This window comes from Glycine soja, chromosome 3 (assembly GCF_004193775.1).
Source record: "Glycine soja cultivar W05 chromosome 3, ASM419377v2, whole genome shotgun sequence".
Taxonomy (NCBI): domain Eukaryota; kingdom Viridiplantae; phylum Streptophyta; class Magnoliopsida; order Fabales; family Fabaceae; genus Glycine; species Glycine soja.
Genome location: NC_041004.1, coordinates 28300120 through 28327590, shown reverse-complemented (window position 1 = coordinate 28327590; position 27471 = coordinate 28300120). Strand labels below are relative to the sequence as shown.

The 27471-nt window shown below is 39.3% G+C and overlaps 1 protein-coding gene across 2 annotated transcripts; it reads right to left on the bottom strand.

Moving 5' to 3' along the window:
- Window positions 1-17: 17 nt before the first annotated feature.
- On the bottom strand, window positions 18-27264 carry LOC114406363. Of its 2 annotated transcripts, none has more exons than XM_028369051.1 (14): window positions 26754-27262; window positions 25229-25338; window positions 18539-18601; window positions 18263-18452; window positions 11731-11835; window positions 11511-11641; window positions 10823-11390; window positions 5539-5604; window positions 5311-5387; window positions 4752-5027; window positions 3327-3651; window positions 3093-3239; window positions 1750-2286; window positions 18-425 (listed from the first exon to the last, which is right to left on the bottom strand). In XM_028369051.1, the coding sequence occupies exons 1-14, from the start codon at window positions 27009-27011 to the stop codon at window positions 237-239; spliced, it is 3042 nt and encodes a 1013-aa protein (XP_028224852.1). In that variant the 5' UTR covers window positions 27012-27262; the 3' UTR covers window positions 18-236. The 2 variants fall into 2 exon arrangements, with proteins under 2 accessions (XP_028224852.1, XP_028224853.1); XM_028369052.1 differs by having other exon boundaries at window positions 254-425; window positions 1733-2286; window positions 26754-27264.
- Window positions 27265-27471: the final 207 nt, after the last annotated feature.

Below are 27471 nucleotides of genomic sequence, written 5' to 3'. Positions count from 1 at the left end.
TTCAGCAAACTCAAAACTCAAGAATTTAAAATAATAAATAAATAAATGATTGATAATATATAGCTAGTGTGACAAATAAATTAAAATTTGCCTTCATATAAATACCTTCTATCTCTCTATATTATCTAGGGAAAGAATGAAACCCTAACAATAACAAAAATTATTTGAACACCGGGCAGACCCAATCTAACTTCTGTTGAGCAAGCACCAGGTCAATTAAAAGGAAAAGTTGGTCCTTAGGGCTTCCTCAGGGCAGATGCTGCACCCATTACAATTGCCAGGACAAGGCCAAGACCAGCACCAACGGATGCTCCCACAGCAGCAGAATTCAATGAATTTGCCTTAACTTGAGCATCTCTACTTGCCTCAATCGACATTGCTTGTTCTCGTGCCAACTCCATCAGAAGCCTATCTCTTGCAAATTCCTGTGAAGAAAAACATTAAAAAGAAATCAAATTTGTTGGTGTATTATACCAAAAAGAAATTGAAATTGTGTAATGAAAAAATATGGACAAAAATTGTGCATCAACGAAATCACAATTGATATGGTTAACAAAGTTTCACTTGAAACAGGGAATCTTGAGGATAAATAATTGAACTTCTAACCCAATAGCTTTGCTGGTTTAGCAATATCAACTTCTAACATCTAGGTTGGATCAGATGCAAAGATCAAAACATTCAGCTGTCAAATTCTAATTTTAAACAAACCCGTTCAGCTGTTTAGTACATGGTCGTGGTTGAAGGCTAAGGTTCTGGGGTTTAATGCTTCTCTGTATGAATGGAGCAAGAACGTCTAAATGAGGGGGAGCCTAATAACTAAGCTTCTCTTAACCACAGGTTTCCATCTTTTATCTTGACTAATCCTCATTCCTGAGCTGCTTCTATGCATTTAAGTATCTAAAGAACTGCATCATTATATGATACACACATTGTTTAGTGGAAGAACTTCACTGGAAAGAGGAACCACTCACCCTTAAACCACTAGAAAGAGCGTCATAACCAAGGTTGTCAAACTCTTGAGTTAACTAATAAAATCTTATAGTTTGTGATTCTAGGTAGGTAGATTAAATGAGTTTGCCCGCTGTCAGACTCTTTTCTGGATAAACCCAAGTAAACACTTTAAACTCTCAGTGAGTTTCTCTTATAAGCTAATTTTTCAAAAGCTCTCCTAATCATATATTATTAGCAAGGGGTTAATGATTGACTCTCCAATAAGTTTAATCTTTTAGCTGAAAGATCAAAGATCAAGCTAATCTTTTCATACTCTATCTTGTGATCAAATTCAACTTAATTTTGAAGAATGAGGACGGTATCAAAATTTGATTGCTAGGCCATCAAGGCTTTTAAATCATGTTGGTTACCAACTACTCTAAAAAAGTTTTAACCATTTATGTGAAGTCTTGTGAATGAATATATAAAAGCATGTAACACACCATTCTATGATTATAACCTTTAGATAAAAAGCCACAATATAAGTGCTCGAAACATATCCTCTAACACATTATTTTCAATACTCTCTTCTATCATTGGTTGAAATTTATTGGGAATCACAAGTGAGACATGTTAAATAGTGAGTGGGAACCTCAATCAATTTTAATTAATAGTGAAGAATGTCTTTGAGAATGTTACTAGCATTTCTAAAAGCCATCATCACAGTTGAAGTGAAATATACTCAACAAAATTATGTACTATTAGAATTATTCAAACAAACAAAAGAAGAAAGATTTGATACCCTGAAAAATTCCCCACCTGAAAGGAAGACTCCTCACGACTGCGGAGTATACAGTGGATTTGCTGACAAAGAGAATTTACGCCTTCAACTGGAAAAACAATCTCCTTTTTCAGGAAAGGCTTCCTAATAAAGTTAATAGGAGCAAATATAAGCTTTTCAGCCCCCACCCTTCTATTAGAATCTGTATTGGTTGCATCCAAGGAAAGAGAAGCCCCAACAAATCCAGGCATAACATATGGACAAGAATTTATAACTTCAGCAGAGCTAGGAGATGCTTGGTATGCTTTCAAAGCGGCATCAATTGCTGTCTTTTGATGGTGTGCACTAACTGCAAATTTGTTTGTGATAGCAAGAACCCAAGGAATTCCAAGAGATTTAGCTTCATCCAAGAAAAGTGACAAGACTGGCCTTTGTTGAGTATCATTTGAATTACTACATCGAGGTATGCTATGGGATAAGTTATGAACAAAAACAATCAAATCTGTCTTCCGACTTAGATCTCGGATTCCAAGCCATAGTTCATCCCTGAAGCGGGAGGTTTCAACATTCAGCTCCTGTAAAACGATTTTTTTTTTAAAAAAAAAGTCTGTTTATTTCCAACCTAACTCATCTTGAACAGAAAGCTACATGTGCTCATGGCCAAGCTCTTAAAAGCAATCATAAATATGCACCTGAAATAATTGTTTAACTAAAATATTTGACACCACCTGGTCATATGAATATTTTTCTACAGAATTCATGTAATCAGAATCTATATCAAGCTCAAGTATTTATGCATATTAAGAACACCATTAATGGTGAGTTTTGTTATCATATTGACTGTGTTGACTAAAATATTAATCACAATTCATTGAAACATATAATGCACAAAATAGATTGTCAACATCATTACCCTCCTGAAAACAAAAATGTATTAGGAGTGTTTCAACACTTTGGCATCTGAAAAAGGGCACAGAATATTGTCATACCAAACAAGTAGAATTGATTAATTATGACCACAAATCAAACCATCAACATATGGTCAGAAGGCAAATTTAGAATGAATCTAGTACAAGCAACAGATATTCAACCAGTGTTATCAATGGTGGATGGCAAAAATTCTGTCATATAAACATGCCATTGCAGCCTATGGCAACACCATAGTGGGCCTCCCTTCGCAAATTACATATGACAGCTGGCAAAAATCTGCCATGTCATTCCGCCATGGTGCTTCCATTTAACAACATTGCATTCAACTGGTTAGCATTAGGTTGTTTGACCCATAAAACAGGGAATACTTCAGCAAGGAAGAACGTGCTTAGTTTTTTGCAAGGAAGAACAATAACAATTAGAAAAATGACAATAGCCAAAAATGGAAAACCTGCATATTTATTCCGTTGGAATCACAATAGCACAAACCATCAGCAATAACTTCTCGCACAACCTCTGAAGCTGCATCCTCATTGGCAGCAGTATTTGGTTTGCATTTATGCAAGACAGCCTTTAAAAGAGTAGTCTTACCAGCTCCCTGCCCATAAGACAACTCATGTAGGTCAGCAGATGGATAATAAAAAGAGTTGAATACACTTGTCCCAGAGAAAAAAAATGTCTATACCTCTAGCCCAACTAATTGTACTCTACGTGTTCTCACATGAACTTCTTTAGAAACAGTTGTAAAATCACTGGTGCAAAATATTACGAAGTTATTTAGATTTTCTGGACGGATGAATTTATCCTTGTCAGCAGGTGCTGAACTGCTTGCAGTCTCAGAGTCAACAGAAGTAAAAGCAGGCATCAATGAGTCTAACACAGTTTGATGCTTTGGTGGACTTCTTAGAGGAGGACCAACAAATATCCTCAACTTCTGTAACTCAGGCTGGATACCTTGATTTGAAGAATAGTTTGGTGGAGAAGGAAATGATTCAACAGTAGTTGAGCACCTAAAGAAAACATTAAATAAGTATCACACCTCTAGGCGCATTGAAGTTATTTGGCAGCAAAACTATGCACTGAGAAACAGTTAGAGTGAAAGACGGGGTGTTTTATATGTTTCAATTACTAAGTTGCACTGCATTGCAAAGATGTTAATTTTGTTCCATCCTACATCACTAATCAAGGAATCTAGATTATAAATATTAAATCAGATTCTCTTTTCCAGATCAATGGGAAAAATAAACACTATACACATGCTCATTCAGGAATTGCATTGTTTAACAGAAGACAGATGTCAGCAAAACTACTCTAATAAAACTAGCTCATTGATAGCTTCAGAAACCACCAATACTCAAGCATCCATAACCTGTACTTGAAACAATGGACTGGAGAGGGATGATGTTGGAAAAATTTGATAAAATATGTTCATGCAGAGGAATAGTATGGAAGGGAATGGAACATCCTCCAAACCATTGAAATCCAATCCCATGATTTGTAATGGTTATTGATTATTAGCAATTTCAGAATATGTTTAACGCCTTTATCATTCATGGTTTTGTTAAAACACATTACATTGAAAATGAGTATCTTAGTCCATGGGCCCGGTCTGGGATACTATGCTACATAGTTAATCCCATTAAGTATGACTCTCTTTACATGGTATAACAAGCTTATTATGACAGCAAGAGACCGCAGATGAGACTGCACTTATAAACCTTAAGCAAGTAGGGATGAGTGGTTGGCCCGTGACAATTTTCTTCACTCTTTTAAATTAAAGTACTGGGCTTATTTTAAATCAGAAAAACTTAAATAAGAAACAGGGAATATCCTCTTTATGGTAGCATAGATGTTGTAGAGGATGACAGGTCCTGTTTATGTTTAGAAATTAGAATCCATGAATGAATGCTAGCTAATGTACTCTTTTGTTTCTCTCACAGATCAGTTAGTGAATCCTAAAAACCTTGATATTCTTTCTAGTGCTTTAACAGTTCATATTTCTGACCATTTCCACCCCACAAATCTAAACAGATTCAATAAGTCCTGAAAAACATTATCAAAAGAAAACTAAACAAATTAATGATGATGTTTTATTGGGTAATGACAATACCAGTTACCATTCACTTGAGCATGAACAAGTGTACATAAATGCAACCCAAAACCAGTAATATCAACTTTCAGAGGTTCTCCATTTTTTGCTCCTAGTCCATCATTCCATCCCAAAGGAACAATTGAAGTTGCAGTTCGAATAACAGGGGACTCAACTATATGACCAAGCTCCACAGTGCCAGCAGCTTTAAAGCCAAGCCATTGCTTCAGATGAGGAAACTGTTGCTCAATCCGTGAGAAAGATGAGAAATCATCACTCATAAACAAATCATAGATTCTGCAACCAAAAAGGGAGAAAGATAAAGTATTATTACTATTTGAAACACCAATTAATGATGTATAAAAGCCTTTATCAAAAGCTTTATCAACCAATAATTAGCCCACTAGGTTGGAATTCAATAAGCTAATAGAGGACAAATCCTAGAAAATATATACAGTAGACAAGACAAATCAGTTTGGACATGATATAATCTTGGGATAATGTAAGCATATGTCATTTTAAGCATGTAATAATTTTGAAAACTATATAAGTGCAACTTTTATTAATATAACATGATTACCTCTGAAATCGAGATCGATATGATTTCATTGAATGTGATTGAAGTCTTTCCCGCAATTCAGCAATCACTGATCTGACCTGAAAATGTCTTTGCCAAAAGAAAGCAAACAAAATGAGAGAACTTACATTACTATATTCATAAATATAAAATTAGAAGATAAATCCTCAGCCTATAAAGGGACAGTGAAACTATAACAAATATTGATAAGCAATGAAGAAAAGCTCATACCGATGTCATCTTTGAGTACTCTGCACCTGATAGAGACTCTACAGAGGAATTTCCCAATAAATAAAGCTGTCTTACATGAAATAAGTTCTGATGAGTTCAAAATTATTTGAAAGAAACATAGCACAGAGAGCATATACAAATTGAAAAAAAAAATGCACATTAATCGAGGAAATATAAAAGATATATGAGATCCTATACATTAAAAAATATTTTGCATTGTCAAATACATAAAATATAAATCCTTGTTGATATTGATTATAGAATCCAATGTCTTGACCATTAGGTTTTTTTCATTAAATACTAATCCTACAAACTGCTGTAAAATGTGGGCTTTTGTGGACAAAAGGTAGCCAGAAGATGAAGGTATGGAGAGAACAGAAGGGCAAGAAAGCTACATAAATTGGGAGAAACCCAACAACATTCTGGACAAAGAATCAGAAAACAGAATAAAAAAATGCAGTTCCTGAGATGAAGAATCAGTGACAGAGGTGACAGAGATGACAGAGATGGGTCCTTTTGGGTGGCAAAGAGGAGGCAAACAATTGAGGAAGGCCAATAAGAACCTTGGCAGAATCACACTACAAAAGCTAGCTGTTTTAGTTGGAGAACCAAGCAATTGGATCCTCACAGAAGCCTTAATGCCTTATGTTTGACAAAAGAGGAAAGCCAAGGACTAAACCATAGGCAATAACAGAGGTTTTGGGTGGTACCACAACCCACCACAAAAGCACAATAAGGCGCAGGATCTTGATAATTACCAGCTGCAACCATGTGGAGTAGTGCAGTTCGCAAGGGAGCCGTGTGATCTTAGTTTAATTATGGAGTCTCTGATGCTTTGTTTCATGGCCAAAAATATCATGGAAAACACCCAAAACAGAGCATTAAAGGAATAAAGGAGCATTCATATGTTAGTGTTTGACCCAGTGGGAGGATTGGAAGCTATTCTTGTACTGCAGGGTGGAATTGATTTAGTCATCATGCTCCAATCAATTGAACATCAATGGCCATTTTTTTGCCAACCGCCACAAACAAGACGGCACCATAGGCTACAAAGGCTGTGTTATATAGCGGAATTTTGGCCTTCCACCATATTTTGTCATTGATAATATTGTTAACCAGTCACAACTCACAAGCTGTTCACCTTAAGAACTAGGTGAATGTTTTGGGGAGGGGGGGGGACTATTGATAGGGGGGATATTGACAGGTCTGTTAGTGGAGGGACTTAGTTGAGATAGTTTGACAAAATAAATAAGATAGCTGTTTGAACTTATGAGAGAGAATGAGTAGAGAGAGAAACAGTGGGTGGGAGAGTGTTAGGCATAGAGTGAGGAAAACAGGGAGAGACAGAGTGGGTTTCCACAGGGATCCGCGATTGACACACGCCGGAAACAAGGAGGGCCAACAGCAAGGCTACCAACGAGTAAACTAGCGAGACAAGAAGGATATATCGTCCTTCTACTTCACGCGATTTTCTCAAGATGTGACGGAACTGGACCTTTGGCACCAGTTCAAGAAATGGGGCGATGTGAGGGAGATTTTCATCTCCAAACAGAAAAACAGAAACGGAAGAAGATTTGGTTTTGCTAGATTCAGAGGAGTGAGTGATGTACATGAGCTAGCAAGGCAGCTGGACCAGTTTGTCATCGGAGGTCTGAAGTTGTATGTCAACATTCCCAAATATGGGAGAGACACGACAATGAAGGGAACCACACAACCTGAAACAACCAGGTATGAGCCGAAACAGCAGCACATTGCACGACATTGGGGACAACATAGGGTAATCAACAGCAAGACATCGTACGCGGAAGTGGTGGCTCGCGACAAGCATACTGGTGGCTATGTGAAGGAAATAACTAGGGAGCGTCACGCTCGTCGTTAACCATTGACATCCCTTTGACTGACAAGAAATGGTTCAGCGAAGCTTGGGTAAGGCGCATGACAAACCTAACATGGTTTGACAGACTCGAAGAAGATCCTCTGTGGGACTTCGGAGCAGATATAACTCCGAAGTACCTAGGGGACGACATGGTTCTATTACTCGGGCTCTCGGATGACAGGGCTGAACGAATGATGCAAGAGGTAATGGAGGGAGAGGAATCCATGTTCTACTCGCTGGAGAAATGGAGTCCGAAGTTAAGAACGGGGCAAAGACTAACCTGGGTCCAATGCTGGGGCATCCCACTTATAGCTTAGGAGAAAAAATATATCCAGCAGATTGTGGCGGCAATGGGGGATGTGGTCGACGTTGACAATGATGTAGAAGAAGCCCGTAGGGTGGATAGAGCAAGGGTGCTCATTCGTACCCTGTGGAGCCCAGCTTTTCAACACACTGTATGCGTAGACATAATAAGGGGGGAATCATACATGGTGCAGGTTGTGGAGGAAATCAATCGAGGCTTTGATAGCTATATCTGTCAGCGAAGGAGGGATTTATGGTCGTCGGAGGAAATCGACTCCGACGAGAGCTGCTTCAGAACACCGACCTCAGCCTCACCAGTCGCGCCATCCGACAACGATGACATGCATCACAGTCAGGCGTCGCGCAACACGGTGGAACCACGACAATCGCCACTCGCGTTCAACACCGAGAACGATGGGGTCGGGATCGTTAAGTTACCCAGTGGGTTATCTGAGGACGAAGATCCAGAGGGTAACCCCTCCGACCAGCGGGTAAAGTCTCGCATGTCGACAAGCAGCAGAACGGCTCTCTGCGTTGAGAGGGATGGTGGCCATGTGGGATTCTATTCTAGATGGATCAGATGGATTGAGGGATGTCTATCATCTGCGTGCGTTGAGAGGGATGGTGGCCACGTGGGATTCTATTCTAGATGGATCAGATGGATTGAGGGATGTCTATCATCTGCGTCCATATCCGTTTTGGTAAATGGGAGCCCTGCGGCAAAATTTACCCCTAAAAGGGTCTAAGACAAGGAGATCCACTAGCGCCCCTCTTATTTAATATTGCTGCTGAAGGCATAAATGGTTTGATGCGAGAAGCTATAGAGAAGAGAATCTATACAGGCTATCCAGTTGGGAGAGATAAAGCGGACATTAGCATCTTACAGTATGCAGATGACACCATATTTTTGGTGAGGCATCAATGGAGAACATCAGGGTGATCAAAGCCATCTTGAGGACCTTTGAATTGGTGTCAGGTCTCAATAAATTTTGCAAAAAGCAGATTCGGATCAATTGGTATGTCGGAGTCGTGGAAGCAAAATGCAGCCAATTACTTGAATTGTAGCCTGCTGTCCATCCCTTTTGTTTACTTGGGGATGCCCACTGGGGCAAATCCAAGGAGGTGTCAGTTGTGGGACCCAATAATCTATAAGTACGAGAGGAAACTAGCAAAGTGGAAACAGAGACACATATCTTTTGGGGGAAGAGTCACTCTTATAAAATCAATCCTAACCTCTATTCCAATTTATTTCTTTTCTTTTTTCAGGGTACCCATAAGGGTGGTGGACAAATTGGTGCGCATACAACGTAGGTTCCTTTGGGGTGGTGGAGATGATCATAATAAGATCGCGTGGGTCAATTGGGAGAGGATATGCCTTCCAAAAGAAAGTGGTGGTTTGGGAATCAAGGACATAAACAAATTTAATCTGGCACTGCTTGGCAAATGGAAGTGGAATTTATTTCATCACCATGGAGAGTTATGGACAAAGGTTCTGGAATCAAAGTATGGGGGCTGGAGGGGGTTGGATGAAGCATCTTGCGATAATAGCGCTTCCATATGGTGGAGGGACTTAAAATTAGCTCTCCATCATCCGACACACCAAAGCATTTTTTCAGGAGGGAATAGTCTGGAAGGTGGGAAGTGGTGACAAAATAAAGTTTTGGGAAGATAGATGATGGCTTGATGGTGAGACAACATTGTTAGCAAAATATCCTAGGTTATACCTCAATTCTTGCCAACAAAATCACAGAATTGAGGAGATGGGAGCTTGGAAGAATATGGGTTGGGAGTGGAACTTCAAATGGAGGAGGCATCTGTTCGACAATGAGATTGATATGGCAGCCAGCTTCCTAGGTGATGTGGAAGGCAGTCACATACAAATTAACAGAAGGGATGAGTGGAATTGGATAGCAGACACTAGTGGTCAATATTCGACAAAAAGTGCCTATGATGAGATGTGGGGAACTGCTACAGAAGGCAATCAATTGAAGGAGTTTGAAGATCTATGGAAGCTAAAGATACCACCCAAAGTTGCAGTCTTTGCATGGAGACTGATTAGGGATAGGCTGCCAACTAAATCAAACTCGACAAGGAGACAGGTGGAAATCAATGATTCATCTTGTCCATTTTGCAGAAGGGTTGAGGAGGACACTGCACATTTGTTCCTCCACTATGATAAGATCCTGCCTTTGTGGTGGGAATCTATGTCGTGGGTGAACATCGTAGGTGCTATCCCGCAGCACCCAAGGCAGCATTTCTCCCAACATGTCGAAGCTATGGGTAGAGGAATCCGGGATAATAGATGGAAGTGCTAGTGGATGGCCCTTACATGGTCAGTGTGGCAGCAGAGGAACAAGATTATTTTTTCTAATGAGACTTTTGAAGGCAACAAACTATTGGAGGACGCCATATTTTTACTGTGGACCTGGCTGAGGAATTTTGAGGAGAATTTTGCAATCCCCTTCAGTCACTGGTCGTCAAATTTATCATCAGCTTTTGTCTAATAGTGGGGGGGAATATAAGTAGCTGCAATGGCAGTAATCACATACTGTATTTTCTTAGTTTCTGGTTCCCATCAAGACTGACTAAAGTCTGAGTTTGGAACCAGTTCACTGATGTTTCATGCTAATTTGTACCCTTAGTACCTCTGGTACTTCATTATCAATATAAATTATCTTTGCTGATCAAAAAAAAAAAAAAGATAGCTGTTTATAAAAAAGGATTGAAAGGAGGAGTGAGTTAGGTGGTGAGAATTAGTTTTGGGTGGGACAGACCAGGCTGTCAAGTTCCCGGGAGTTCATTAAATCATTCTTGTAGATTTTGCTCTGGTCCATTCTGCTATCATACTGGTTCAGATTGGCAATTAAGGATTTGATCAAAAAAATCTCATTTCATTCTAGTTTCTAATCCAGTTGTTATCATCTTATGGGAGAAAGCAATCAACCTTTTATGTGCAAGCACAATAAACAATAACATGCAAAAGCAATACACCAGGAAACAGTAGGAAAGTGAAAAACTACAGAATAAAAAAAAAAGTGAAAAACTATAGAACCTATGGTGACTGCAAAAGAAAACTGAAACAAATCATCAGTCCATAATATCTACCTGTCCAAATGGCACATATGAAGGTAAATAAGGCACTCTGCGCCACTTTATTTCGTCTCCAGTCATCACATTGCTCTTTGTATCTGTTTTCCCATTAGTTGGAACCTCTAATGAATGTTTATCTGTTTCAGGTAAAGGCTTGAGTGATATGCCATCAGAACCCTCTTGTATTTCAAGTGGCTGTGGTGCAACTACTTCCTCCTCAATCAATGTATTAGCAAGAGAACCAGGCAATGAATTTGTTTCAACAAAATTGATCCGTCTTTCTCTGTGTTTACTTAACTGTCTTCGTAAACCTTCCAAAGGAACTAGCCTTGAGAGTCTCCAGAAAGATCTCTGCACTGGACCTACCCCCAAAACCAATTGCTCTACATCCTTCTGTTTTGGCTTCCCTACCCCTTGCTCATGTTTTCTCAATATTGAGCTGTTAGTTTCATTTTCAGAAGGCCCTGGCAGAGTCTGAGCATTATAATGGTGAAAATAAGCAGGAGATAAAATACGTGGAACCAAATCTTCTGGAATGCAGTAACTCTTGAAATATTGCTGCCAACCTTTTCTATTAACATAGCTGGAAAGAAAAGCAAAAAAAGAAAAATAACTAACTAATGTCCTTGTTTTGCAGGTTTGGAAAAGGATAAGCAGTTAACCAATTTAGAAAGTGAGAAAAAAAAAAAACAGGAAGACTTACTCCTTCAAAGCAGCATTTCCAACAGGAGGTTGAGAAAATGTAATACATTTGATGGAGACATTTTCATTGTCCTTTGATGAAGATGAAGCAGCAATTACTCTAAGAATGGCAAGAGTAGCTAATGCAGCTACCTGTATAGAATGTGAGAAACTTAATATATGTAAATTGTTCAGACATATGAAGCGATGTTCTGAAATCCAAATGCATGAATCAAACTCACTGCTCCGCCAAGTGAATGGCCACATAGAACAAGCTTGCGTTTCTTCTTTTGAGCAAGCCTATATAATTCTAAAGCAGGTATTCCTTTAGCACGAGCCATGAAACCCTGAGAAGTAACATGAATTTTGAAGGAAATTATTGGGATCGAAAGAGTTTCTATAACAAAATAATATTGGTCTATAACAACATATCAAGAACTAAGGTTGCAATTTTATTCTTGATTGAGATACCAAGAATATAAAGTGTTTAACAGTTGAAAAAATAAAAAGCAAAAAAGATAAGACATCCACGGAAATTAAACTATTATAAATTTACCATATACTCCCTCCGTCCCTAATTATAAGACCCTTTTCAAAAATTTGTTTGCCCTTTTTCTAATTTCTAGATGCATTAATTATTCTTTTCCCTACTTAACTGTTCTCTTACCAAACATTAATGAAAAACAAGTAAGTAAATAGAGAGAGAATAAAAGGGTAATTATGGAATGATAGTACAAATAATTGACAAATTTAATGCGATAACTACTTTTCTTAAGTGGTGTGAATTAGTTGAAAAGGTCTTACAATTAGGAAAGGGGGGAGTATTTAAGCAACAAACTATATGAATTTTACAAAATGGTTAAATTGATCTATGGGTTCCTTACCATTTTCAAATTAAGTCCTAATAGAGTTTGAGAGAGAAGATATTATTGCTAAACTATGTTGTGAATAAAATGAATTCAACCCAATTGATTTACAGTTACAACAGAGTATTTATACTACTGTTCTAACACAAGCTAACTGTTGAGAAAATAGTTGGCACAATGCCAGTTAAGCTCATGAGGGATAGGCAGCATGCTTTTCTACCACTCTGAGCTTGGTCCTGTAAGTAGGGAAATTTATAGGGGTAAGAGCCTTAGTTAGAATATCAGCACGTTAATCAACTGCTGGAACATGAATGACTTGAAGATGCTTGGCAATGACTTTCTCTTGAACAAAAAATAAGCCCAGCTCCATGTGCTTGGTGTCAGAGTGCATCACAGGATTGTGAGCAAGAGCCACTGTGCTCATGTTATCACAGAAAATAACAGGAGCAGCATGAGGAATCTGAAGCTCAGAAATTAGGGATCTTATTCAATATTGTGGCGGAGGCACTGACTGGACTAGTGAGAGAGGCATGTAGCAAAAATTTATTCCGGGGATTCAAAGTGGGCTCAAACAGTGTTGACATAAGCATACTCCAATACGCAGATGATACAATATTTTTTGGAGAGGCATCAATGGAGAATGTGAAGCAATTCTGAGGTCTTTTGAACTTGCATCGGGCTTGAAAATTAATTTTGCAAAAAGTAGTCTTGGTGCAATCGGTATGTCGGAGAGGTGGAACTTTGATGCAGCCGGCTGTTTGAACTGTGGTTTATTGTCCATACCATTTGTCTATTTAGGTATACCTATAGGTGCAAATCAAAGGAGGGGGCAGTTGTGGGAACCTATCATTAAAAAGTGTGAGAAAGCCTTATCTAAGTGGAAGCAGAGACATCTTTCCTTTGGGGGGTGAGTGACCCTTATTTAGTCAGTCTTAACTTCTATTCCCATTTATTTTTTATCTTTTTTCAGGATCCCCAAGAAGGTGAACGACGAATTAGTCAGACTGCAACTAAGATTCTTGTGGGGAGGAGGATCAGACACAAACAAGATTGCTTGGATCAAGTGGGACACAGTATGCCTTCCAAAAGAAAAAGGTGGATTGGGTATCAAAGACATAAGCACTTTCAACCTGGCTATGCTTGGAAAATGGAGATGGAACTTATTTCATGATGAGGGACAGCTTTGGGCAAAGATATTGGTGTCTAAGTACGGCGGGTGGAGGGGCTTAGAAGAGAATGGTGGTAATAGCTTTGAGTCATTGTGGTGGAGAGACCTAAAGTCCATCTTCCAAACAACACAACAAGGTGAGGATGCAATAAAAGGTGTAAAATGGAGGGTGGGGTGTGGGGACAGCATAAAATTTTGGCAGGATACGTGGTTAGATGGAGCGACATCACTGGTAACGAAATATCCTAGACTTTTCCTAATTTCGTGCCAGCAAAACAACGTAATCCAGCAGATGGGTGGCCATAAGGAAGGGGGTTGGGAGTGATATTTATCATGGAGGAGACAGCTATTCGAAAACGAGATCCCAATGGCTGTTAATTTTCTACAAGACATTGAAGGGAAGACTATCTACACACAGAGAAGAGATGAGTGGGAATGGATGGCAGATCCAAGTGGGAGATACACGGCGCAATCAGCTTATAATTAGATGAGGAAGACAGCAGTTGAGGGGATTCAAGATCAGGCTTTTGAGGAGCTGTGGAGATTGAAGGTGCCACTTAAATATGGGGTGTTTGCATGGAGGCTGCTTATAAATAGGCTGCCTACTAAAGCAAACTTACATAGGAGACAAGTCCAGCTTTTGGACAGGAGATGCCTATTTTGCACAAACATGGAAGAGGAGCCAGGACACATGTTCTTCCACTGCAGCAAAGTTATACCTAATTGGTGGGAAACATTATCCTGGGTGAAGAAGTCTACAACCTTACCGTATGATCCAAGACATCATTTCCTACACCATGGATCTATATTGAATGAGGGAACTAGGGATAATAGATGGAAGTGTTGGTGGTTGGCAGTGACATGGACAATTTGGCAGCAAAGGAACAAGATGATATTCTCCAATGAATCAAATGAATCTTTTGACAGCAACAAAGTTATGGAAGACACAGCTTTTCTGTTGTGGACATGGCTGAGGCATCTGGAGAAAGATTTCTCAATGCATTTCAATCAATGGATTTGTAATCTTAGAGCAGGCATTTTGTATCAGTAATGATTGGCAACATAGCTTGTCAATACATCTTCCTAATATGTTCTGCCTGGTTGTGGTTCCAATCTAGACTCTATTTAGTCTGAGTCGGAACCATTCATCGGGTAGCTAACCTTATATAAACTAGTACCTCTGGTACTCTTTTATCTATATAAAAAGTATTATCTTTGCTGATCAAAAAAAAAATCCAAGTGACTTTTGCAGCTGCCAAAGCCAAGCTGCGATATTCGGCCTCTGTGCTGGAGCAAGCAACAACTGTCTGCTTCTTAGACCACCATGACACTAGATTGGGGCCAAAAAAGATTGCAGCCCTAGAGGTGGAGCGTCTGTCACCTGGGTCAGAAGCCCAATCAACATCAAAGTAAGCATGTAATGGAAACTGAGGTCCAGAGGAGTGAGGATGAAAACTCAAACCAAAGTTTATGGTGACAGCCAGATATCTGAGAATTCTTTTCACTGCCATCCAGTGCTGTTCAGATGGATCAGACTTGAATTGGCAGACCTTGTTGACAGAGAAGCTGATCTTAGGTCTGGTGATTGTAGCATACTGCAAGGCAGCCACAACAGACCTGTAAAGAGTGGGGTCAGAGAAGGATTCATAAACTGATTTTGTCAACTTACAGCCACCAACCATACGGGATGAGACGGGGTTGACCTCATTCATCTTAGTCTTTGTCAACAAGTCCCTGATATACATGGACTGTGTGAGAATGAGAGCTGATCTCAGGTCTGATGATTGTTGCATACTGCAAGGCAGCCACAACAGACCTGTAAAGAGTGGGGTCAAAGAAGGATTCATAAACTGATTTTGTCAACTTACAGCCACCAACCATACGGGATGAGACCGGGTTGACCTCATTCATCTTAGTCTTTGTCAACAAGTCCCTGATATACATGGACTGAGTGAGAATGAGAGCACCATTAGGTTGATTTCTGATTTCAATGTCTGTGCTTCCTCTCCACAACACCATTCTGATAGTGTGTATGAGGACAAATCAGCCAATGTAGAATGCCAAGATCTGTAAGAAACTTGGTAAAGGGTCTATATTCTCCTCTCCAGTCAGATTGAATAGCCTTTATAGGCAAATTAAATTGAGTTTTAACCATTACTTGAAACTGTTTAAAGACATTTAATGTGGCTGATTTACTTTTCAATAAGTACAGCCAAGTAAATCTAGTGTGAGCATCAACAAAGGTCACATAGTATCTATATCCTGAACTAGAAGAGAAGGGTGCAGGGCCCCACAAATCAGTAAAAACAAGTTCAAAGGGTTTAGAGTAGACAGTGAGAGAAGGGGAGGAAGGAAGTCAATGAGACTTGCCAATGTAACAATGAGAACAGAAATCAGAACCTGTTTTATTAACAATGGGAAGATTACAAAGTTTGAATACAAGCTTCATGGCCATCACACAGGGATGTCCAAGTCTAGAGTGCCAGGTGGCAAGGGAAACTGCACTTCTAGAGACAGTGTTTACAAAAGAAGCCTTATTGGATCTGTTTACAAAATCTGAAACAGAATTTGAACAAATGACGCTTGGTACAGGTTCTGAAACACCGGGATAAATGGTATTGACAGTGAAATCAGACTTGAGTTGCTGCCTACTTGACTGGAGCAAATCAGGAAATTGGTAAAGACCATCGCAAGCACTTTGCAAAATTGACTTACACTTATTAAATTTTTGGTTATGGAAGGAACAAACAGAAGATTATTAAGAACAAGAGGAAACTTAGAGTTGAAAGGAGATTGAAAGGTTACACCTGAGGAATTGGTGTTCAGGTCCTGACCATTACCAATCGCTATTTGGTCTGGTTCTTCAAAGGGTGTGACTTGCTGAATGTTTTGAGAAACATTGGTGACATGATGAGATGCCCGAGTCAGGATACCAGTTTTGTGAAGGTACAGATTGAACAATGGTTAGGTGAGTTTGTGGAAGAATGAACTGAGGAGAAGTTGAATATGCTTGAAAAGATGGCATGGAATTAGAAGGCCCAAAGTAGGATGTTGACGGCATGAACTGGGGCTGATTAGGGTACTGGAATGGTGGCTGATTAGGCTACTGGAAATTGGAGGGAGAGCTCCAGTTAGAAGAATACCACAGTGGAGACATGATGGGTGCAGGTGGGACCAATGGCTGAGTAGGAACATAGTTTTCCTCAACTCTATGGTAGCAAAAGGAAGCTTCAAGCCCAAATTTATGGCAAATCTGACACTGAACATTGGAATAACGACCCCAACTGCCACGGCCATCACCACGACCATAGCCGACCACAACCACCACAAGAGAAATTCCAGCTGCCACCACAGCCAGAGTTTGTGTAGCGATTGACACCATTGTAGTCACTGCAATTCGACTCAGTGCTGTAGGTAGAATCATTCTGAGCTTGAGCGAGATTGGCCTGCGGCTCTTGAGACGAGGTAGCATTCGGAAAAACTTGCTGAGAAGTTTGAGAAGTGGAAATGGGGCCAGAATTAGGTTTCACAGATTTGGTAAAATTGACAGAAGCAAGTGATTTCCAATGAAATTTATCAATCCAAGCTTCGTGAGCTAGGAGTAATGTCTCAACCTCATCAATGGTGAGAGGCCCAAATTTGCTACTGATTAGCGTGACTGTTGATTCGTATTCTTCAGGTACTCCTTCAAGGGTTACATCAAGGTGCTCATTCTGCGAAACGAAATCACCGATAGACAACAAAGAATCGATCGGTGTTTGGATGCGAAGAAGATAATCAGAGACCGTGCAATTATCGAGAGAGAGATTGCGAAGCTCCATACGGAGTAGCCTTTTCTTCGCACGGATGAGAGAATGAAAATGCACATGGAGTTTGTCCTATAAGTGCCACAAGGCCTAGCAACCGATGAGCCTGGGAAGAACTTCGCCAGAAATTGTGGACTGAAGCCATGAAAGCAAGAGTTAATCGTGTTGTTCCCAAAGGAGAAACTCAGGGGAAACATTTTTGGCATAGCAATTGGTGATAGTCACAAACCGTGGTGGAATTTGCAGATTTTCCAGAAAATGATGAAGATGATGGCCTTTGATAACAGGTTCTACCTGTTGACACCATAGAAGATAGTTGGAGTTGTTTAACTTGTAAGAGATCGAGTGCAAAAATGAAGTCACAGCTGCGGCGGATGAAGCAACGGCCACCAGTGTCAATGTCGGCAGTGGCGGCTGAGGAGGAGGTGGAGAAGAATTATTAGCGGAAGCCACGAAAATACCCTAGGAATCGTAACTAGCTCTATATACCATAATAGAGTTTGAGAGAGAAGAGATTATTGATGAAACATGTTGAGGATAAATGAATTCAACCCAACTGATTTACAATTACAACAGAGTATTTATACTATTGTTCTAACACTAGCTAACTGTCAACCAACTATAATTACTTGAGAATACAGCTGGCACAATGCCAGTTAAGCTAAGCCTACAGCTGTACAAAGTAAAAAACACTTATCTGAGAGCTTTGTTATCAGGTATGTATAGATTCAAAATAATAATACTAATAAGAAGAAGAAGATAAGAATAATAATTAGACTGGATTCAAGGACTATATTAAAAAACTTTATGCAACTATTGGAACCCAATTATATTTTTTAAACTATCAGCCCTATATAAAATTTTCCAAAAAGTATAAGAGTCTACAAATTAATTTAATTGCAAAAACATTATATTGGATAACAGACTTATTTACCCTATGCGCTGCAGGTTTGTATTTACTCTTCAGTTTTTTAGGCCTTGATTGTAGAGGATTCCACATATAATCTTTTCCGTTTTGGTTTTCATCCTTGTCAGATTCAGTCACATCATGTTTGTCAGATTCCTCAAAAGCATCATCATGAAAGATGGCACCTTGAAGTATATTTGCATCAGCAATTATATCCCTTTCAGCAAAACAAAAAAAGGTCAAGATTCTTGAAGCTGCAATGATTTTAAAGGCTTACACAAAGAATCATAAGAAAGAACTCACTTGTACTGCTTTGTTCCAATAAAGGAGGCAAATAAAGTGTCTCCTGCCTCTGCCAACAAATACCTTCAACAACATAATAATCAAATAAGTATGACACGACAACAGCAACAACAATCAAGTTTTTTCCCACTAGTTGGGGACAACTACATGGATCAAACAATGCCATAATGTTCTATCATAGATCATGTCTATGGAGTATGGACAAACTGTTGACCTCTAAATCCTTGTTAATGGTTTCAAATTTCAATAGTAGTTTTTCCCAGTCTCCCTTTACCACTAGGGATTGCTACTCTCCATCTGATTTATTGGGCTTATTGTAGATCTTCTCCACACATGCCTACCAAAGCATAAGGTGAGTGATAGATGCCAATTGGTAAGGGAATAAGGACTGAATTTTATTCAAAAGAAATAGAACAGAAATTACAAATTACACAGGAAACTGAGTAAACCAGTTAATACATAGGTTTCCCCCAAGATGTTTGAGAGCCTGGTCTCTCCCTTCCTGAAAACCCACTAAAAACTACCTAACCCCCCTGCTATTACTCCATAATTTATTCTGCAATAAATGCTTAAGGCAATTACATATGGTCCTAAAAATACACACATAATTTATTCTGCAATAACTGCTTAAGGCAGTTACTTACACACACACCTAATTAAAATAACAACTGCTTGAAATAACTACCATAAACAACAACTGAAACAATTCAGTCCTATTAATAAATCTTAAGTCTTGGCTCTCCTCTTATAATATTTACTTATAAGAGGCCTAACAATACTCCCCCCCAAAAGAGTCACCTTGTCCTCAAGGTGAAAAGAAGGAAATTGGTGCATGATGGTGTCTACTGGTTCCCAAGTGGCTTCAAAGTCTGGGAGGTCAGTCCATTGAATAAGCACCTCGGCAATCCTTGCAGCAGTGTTACGCACGGCTTTTACAGCAGCCGGTGTTACCTGCAACTCCAACTCCTCCGATAACATAGGTGGTAAAGGTTGAGGATTCGCTGAAGGGGAGAGAGCCTTCTTGAGTAAAGAAACATGCTCTTATAATATTTACTTATAAGAGGCCTAACAATACTCCCCCCCAAAAGAGTCACCTTGTCCTCAAGGTGAAAAAAAGGAAATTGGTGCATGATGGTGTCTACTGGTTCCCAAGTGGCTTCAAAGTCTGGGAGGTCAGTCCATTGAATAAGCACCTCGACAATCCTTGCAGCAGTGTTACGCACGGCTTTTACAGCAGTCGATGTTACCTGCAACTCCAACTCCTCCGATAACATAGGTGGTAAAGGTTGAGGATTCGCTGAAGGGGAGAGAGCCTTCTTGAGTAAAGAAACATGGAATACCGGGTGGATTTTACTCTCCGGTGGAAGGGCTAACTCAAAAGCAACTGCCCCAATCTGTTTTCTGATTTGGTAAGGACCATAAAAACGTGGACTAAGCTTCTCATTTGTCTTCCTAGCCAATGATCGTAGCCTATATGGCTGTAACTTGAGATACACCCAATCGCCAATATTTAATGGTATTGAACGCCTAGATCGGTCAGCATACTTCTTCATTTGATTCTGCGCCTTGGCCAAATTTCCTTTGAGATCATGTAACATTTGGTCCCTGTCATTAGTCATCACATTTACCTCTTCCACAGTTGATGGAATAGTGGCTCCTTTCAAGAGATGGGGTGGGTCACGACCATACAAGGCTTTGAAAGGAGTCAATTTCAGAGAGTTGTTGTAGTTGGTGTTAAACCAAAACTCAGCCCAGCTTAACCACTTAGGCCATTGTTGAGGTTTAGTCCCTGTGAGGCACCGCAGATAAGTCTCCAAGCAACGATTGACCACCTCGGTTTGACCATCTGTTTGGGGATGGTAAGCAGATCTAAATTTGAGTCTAGTGTCGGCCAATTTGAACAATTCTGACCAAAAGTGGCTGAGAAAAATTTTGTCACGATCCGATACAATCGAAGAAGGGAACTCGTGCAATTTAACTATCTCTTTGATAAAAACTTCAGCAACCTCTTTTGCAGTAAAGGGATGGCTAAGTGCAAGGAAATGAGCATATTTAGTCAATCTATCAACCACTACTAAGATGACATTTTTTCCGTGAGCCTTGGGTAGCCATTCAATGAAGTCCATGGATATATCAGCCCACACTTGAGTTGGTATAGGCAATGGTTGAAGAAGTCCTGCTGGAGAAAGAGCTTGATATTTATTCATTTGGCTTACCTCACATGTAGCTGCATGTTGCTGGATGTCTTTCCGCATTCCCTCCCAATAAACAACTTCTGAAATTCGTTTATAGGTTCTAAAGAAACCTGAATGTCCCCCCACAGCCGAATTGTGAAATTCTTGTAACAACAATGGAATTAGAGAAGAGCCTTTGGGAAGCACTAACCGTCCTTTATAAAACAGTTTCTGGTTCTGAAATTTATAGCCCGGATGGGAATTAATATCTTGTATCAGATCATGAATGATTCCTTGGAGCTTAGGATCACGATGAATTTCCGTTTCCCAATCTTTTAATTGCTCAAAGTGGACTGAAGACAAAGCTGAAAATGTCATCTTTCTAGAGAGAGCATCAGCCACCCCGTTTTCCTTTCCTGGTCTATATTGTATCTCAAAATCCAAACCCATGAGTTTAGAGGTCCACCTGAAATATTCCTCGCCCATTACTCGCTGTTCAGTGAGGAATTTGAGGCTCTTCTGATCAGTTAAAATTATGAAGTGTCTTCCTAACAAGTAGTGCCTCCATTTTTGGACAGCCATCACAATCGCCATTAATTCCCTCTCATACACTGACTTAGTTTGCACCCTATAAGATAAAGTTTGGCTGAGAAAAGCCACAGGTCTGCCCTCCTGCATTAGAACTGCTCCTAGCCCTTTGTTGGATGCATCAGTTTCTATAGTAAACGTTTTGGAAAAATCAGGGACTGTCAAAATAGGCAATTCAGCCACCAATTGCTTTAAGTTTTCCAAGGCAGCTTGTGCTTCCTCATTCCACTGAAACTTATCTTTCTTCAACAATTGAGTCAAAGGTCGGGCTATCTTACCATAGTCCTTAACAAACCTTCTATAGTAACCCGTCAACCCCAAAAATCCCCTCAGAGCCTTAACATCCTTGGGCATAGGCCAGTCCAACATAGCATCAATTTTCCGGGGGTCTGCTGCCACGCCTTCTGCAGAAATGATATGACCCAAATATTCCAATTGAGTTTGGCTAAAAGTACATTTTTTTCTTATTAGCAAACAACTGGTTCTCCTTCAACAATGCCAAAACAGCCGTAAATGCTCCTTATGGTCATCCTCGCCTTTGCTGTAAACCAAAATATCGTCAAAGAAAACAAGTACAAATTTTCTCAAATATGGTTTAACACCTCGTTCATAAGAGATTGGAAGGTGGAAGGTGCATTGGTGAGTCCAAATGGCATGACAACAAACTCATAATGCCCTTCATGAGTCCGAAAAGCCGTTTTATGAATGTCCTCCTCACGCATCCTGATCTGATGGTAACCAGATCGTAAATCTAACTTTGAAAAAACCATCGCTCCTCCCAATTCATCAAGCAGTTCATCTATAATAGGAATAGGAAACTTATCTGGTATAGTAATCTTGTTAAGAGCCCAATAATCTACGCAAAAACGTCATCCACCATCTTTTTTCTTCACCAAGATTATAGGACTAGAATAAGGACTAACACTAGTTCTGATTATACCAGAGTTAAGCATATCATCTACTAACCTTTCAATTTCATTTTTCTGGTAATGTGGGTACCTATAAGGTCTGATGTTGGGAATATTAGAACCTTCCTTCAATCGAATCGCATGATCTTGCCTCCTAGGGGGTGGTAATCCTTTCGGCTCTTGAAAGACTGATTCATACTCTTCCAAAATCGATTATGTCCAAGCAGGATAAATTGCTGACTCTCTACCTTCCCCTTGCAAGTGATAGTACTTCACCAAGAATCCTTGATCTTGATCACTTAGAGTCTTTAGGATAGATTTTAAAGAGGCTACAGCCCTAGTTAGAGCCGAGTCTCCCTTCAATGTGTGGTATCCGTTCGCAACTGGAATTTTAAGAGTTAATTCACGAAAATTTGCTCTTACTTCTCCCAAACTAGCCAACCATTCCATTCCCAACACCACATCCACTCCTCCAAGTTCAAAGACATAGAAATCTTGTTGAATTTTTAGACCCTGCATCTCCAATGTCAATCCGGAACATATCCCTTCACAATCTAGCTTTCTCCCATCACCCACCTCCACAGTATAGATGGAGGTTGCCTTCATATCTAATTCCTGTTGTTTCACAAACGTGGCTGAAATAAAATTATGAGAGGCTCCACAATCAATAAGTACCATGACTTGTTCCTTCCCAATTTACCCCACAACTTAATTGTTTTCTTTGATGACAGGCCAGCAATACTACACATAGATAACTGGAGGTCTTTTGGCTCCCCCTCTTCCTCAATTGCATTAGCATCCCCCGCTGTACCCACTTCGTCATCCTCTTCGGTCAACACTAAAACTTGTAACTGTTTGTTGGCACACACATGGCCTGGACCAAACTTTTCATCACACCGGAAACACAATCCCTTCCTAGATCGCTCTTGTAACTCCGCATCTGTTAACTTTCTAAAGTTTCTTCCTCTGAAGGTATTGGAAACCTTCACTACACTTCCTTCTCCGGTAGAACTTCCAGTCTCGGACACATTGGGTTGTTGCTTCGCTCCTGGTTCCCACGTCACTGTGCGGTTGCTGCTGTACGTTCTCATTGGCCTGCTCATCACACTTGTTGGATTTCCCCCCTTGATGGACAACTGGTTCTTCTCATCCACTCGCTGTGCACAATCCATTAAATCAGACAAACTTTCTGTTGGATGGAGCTTTAACTCTGCCCTAATTATTTCCTTTAGTCCATTCAAAGAAATCCCTCTCAAGTACGCTGGTTCTACACTCTTTAACGGACCAGCATAGAGTTCAAACTTCTCTCTGTATTCTTCCACTGAGCCTGTTTGTTTGAGACTCAACAACAATTCAAAAGGACTGTCAACCATGGTGGGTTGGAAACGTCTAATAACCGCTGTCCGAAAATCCTCCCAATTTGGATGGTGCGCAGAAAACTCCCACCATTGATACCAAGTCAGTGTTTTCCCTTCCATTGCTACCATAACCGCCTGCAACTTTTCCTCTCCAGACATTCCCTTCAAATCAAAATATCTCTCTACTCTGGTTGTCCAGCCATACGCATCCTCTCCATCAAAAACAGGTATCTCTAACTTCCTCCATCTATCCACTTTGTGTCGTCCTCCATTGTGACTTCCGTGTGTTTCACCTTGAGGAATTGTGTGGCTGTGTTCGCTGCTCTCTTCTTCCTGTCTGGCACGAATTTCTTGCACTGCGGCCTGCACTTCTCTTAACTGTTCAGCGCTCTTCTCTATTGTTTCACGCATCGCCAGCAAGCCTTCAAACCCCCTCTCCAATGCCTCCATTCTAGCCTCCATGCTGCGTGTTGACACCATGAATTTGTCTCCAGGAACTTGTTGCTCTGATACCAGTTGATAGATACCAACTGGTAAGGGAATAAGGACTGAATTTTATTCAAAAGAAATATAACAGAAATTACAAATTACACAGGAAACTGAGTAAACCAGTTAATACATAGGTTTCCCCCAAGATGTTTGAGAGCCTGGTCTCTCCCTTCCTGAAAATCCACTAAAAACTGCCTAACCCCCCTGCTGTTACACCATAATTTATTCTGCAATAACTGCTTAAGGCAGTTACATATGGTCCTAAAAACACACAATTTATTCTGCAATAACTGCTTAAGGCAGTTACTTACACACACACCTAATTAAAATAACAACTGCTTGAAATAACTACCATAAACAACAACTGAAACAATTCAGTCCTATTAATAAATCTTAAGTCTTGGCTCTCCTCTTATAATATTTACTTATAAGAGGCCTAACAGTGAGCTTCTACAATCTTTTCTATAATAGGTGTTGCCCCAACTTTCTCTCTAGTGCATTCATTCCCAATCCTATCTTGTGGTCTAGTATGTCCATTCATCCAATGCAACATTCTAATTCTGGCTACATTGTGTTAATATTGTCCTGTTGGTTTTTTCCCTTACTCCTGAGCAAAATATCTTTCTGTTACAAATAACAAGCCAAATCCCTCCTCTATTTCATCCACTGCATAAGTATGATAAAAGAACCCTAAGCAAGAAAGTTCACAAAATTTGAACCCTATACTACATAATCTTTTAGAGTCTAAGAAGAAACAGAGAGAAAATACTTGAATGCACAATTTTACGTAGAGATAAAATCCAACAATCTATATGGTTACCAATAAGGTAATTGCAATTATTAAAATATTTCTTCTAAGCAATTTGAGCTGTCAAGAAATTCACATGCTAGATTGTCAAAAAAAACTAAAAAGAACAAACTAAAACAACTACATTAAAAAAAATTATTAAAAATAAAGATCAATACAAATTAATATATATAAAAAAAATAATCCAAATCTTCTTTTACCCCTGCCCCCTCCAAAATACAATCAAAATATACTATAGCAAGAATGAGAACATTGATAAAGGATAAAAGCCTCCCGATATCAAAATAAATAATGGCATATTTGTAATTAGTCAATCAATATAAGATTAGAAGAATGATTAAATTGTATAAAGAAAGAATGAAAACCTATGAGGAACATGATCTGATGAAGGTTGCACCCGCTCCAAAGCAACAACTTGTCCACCAAAATCATCCTTAAATTTATTTACAGCTCGAATCATCTCAGCAGCGGGTCTCTATGATATGGGAAAGGCACAAATGACAGGCAATGAGTAACAAGTTTGATTATAACTAACTAACAAACATTCAAGAAAGCATAGTCCCCATAAAAATTTATTAAAGTTGCAAAGTTGTTATAAGCACTTGTCTGTGACTCTAAGGGGTATATACCATGCAGATAATTCAAATATAACAGAATGCCAATATATTTTCTAGAGCCACTATACAAATAACATTTAACTATAGAAAACACTACATCATAATAAAACTCCATGACCCTCAAAACAAATAAACAGAAATCATTTTATATAGCATAAGGTTCAGAGCCTGTTCATTTAAGCAATTTCTCAAGAAAAAAACACAACCTCTAAAGGATTCATTGAAATTGTTTAAGCTTTTGGGAAAAAATTAAGAAGAAACAGAATTCTGATTATTTAAGAAGCCACTTAGCATTTACTATGCTTTTTATAATTATAACCAAACAAAAACAAGTTTCTACTTTACATTAATATATATATATATATATATATATATATACTAGTTTAATTTTATATGCAGTCACTGTAAAACATAATTACACTGACTTTTATAAGAATTCACCCTTTGCCCATGCTATGTTAATGTAAAAGATATTGAGGTAAAATGATCAAGTCCTATTAGGGTCTGTTTGGGTAAACTTATTTAGAAGCACTTTTAGGAGAAAAAATAAGAAAAAAATAAATGGATTTCTCCATAAGCTCAAATTAACTTTTTTAAAGAAACTACATGAGAGAACTTCTACAAATTAGCTTATGCATAAGCTAATTTTATCTTATGAAGAAGCTCGCTGCATTTTTCTTCTCTTAAAAGTATTTCTGGATAAGATTACCCAAGCAGAGAATTGCCTACCTTGCCAAAGATACCTGCATGAAACTAAAAAAGTCATTTTTCACACATTCTTAAAATCACTATTTTTCAAAGTTTAATAAAGTCCCCTCCCTCAAATGTAATTTTAATCAGACCAAAGACACCAGTTTTCTATTTTTTTTACACCCCAACTTGAAACTGCGTTTCTTGACATTGAAGGAAATTGCATATCTTGAAGCTGACGTGATCACGATCACAATTGCGAACACTCAAGAACACCCAAAACCCTTGAAGCCGGTCGGAATTGCAGTCACAAACCAATTTCATTTTTTTTTTCAAAACATTGCCGCAACCAATTCCCAATTTTCCACGTGTCTCTCAAATCGCAAGCTAATAACAAGTTAACAACCCTCTACACCCAAATTTACACCAACATTTCTTATTTCAACTTTCTTATTTTCAATTTCATTTCTATCAGCAGAACAGTAAATTACTATTATTATTGTTGAAGCGAGGTTCCTATCTTTTTTCCATCAATATTTTTTTTTTGCCTATAAAAAAAAAAAAAAAAAAAAAAGAGGACCACCTTGTAGACGCACTCGGAGAGGACCATACAGCAGAGAAGGTCCTGCAAATCGGAGACGGATTCCGCCTTGAGGGCGCGGCAGAGTTTCCGGAGACGCTGGTACTCTTCTTGGATCCGCTTCTTGTACTCGCGGTGCGACGCCCACGGCCACTTCATCCGCCACTGGAGTGGGCCCCACGACACCTTCTCCTTCAGCCCCAGCAGCCGCGCCCGCTGGTCCCTCATCCACGGCTCCACGCGGCTCTGTATGAACTCCATAACCAAGGTTTTTTAAATATCGGTCTCGGCCGTTGCGTTGTGGTTTGTGACGTTTGCGGTTCCAATTGCGGTAATGAACAGTTAAAAGCCTTGATGGGGTGGACCGTTTTTTAAAACCATGTTATAAGAATAGCCCTAACCAGTCAGACTGCTGCAACGCTGAGTGAGTGAAGAGAAGAGACAACGGTGTGGTGAGGGAGGGAATTATAGGAATGAAAAAGGAGTGTTTAACAGTAATTAAAGGGAGAAAAATTAAATATGGTTTTGTTTTTGTTAGATTTTATTATTTGGGGAGAAAGAAAAAGAAAAAAAAGAGGGATAAGTGAGGGAATATTCCTATGGTTAAGAAACGGAGCTCTGTGTGTAGGGTCCGCTCTCCACGTCTTCTGTTAGTTTGTTTTGATTTGCCCGTTCTTCCATCTATCTATTTCTATTGTTGTTAGGTCATCATCTTAACATC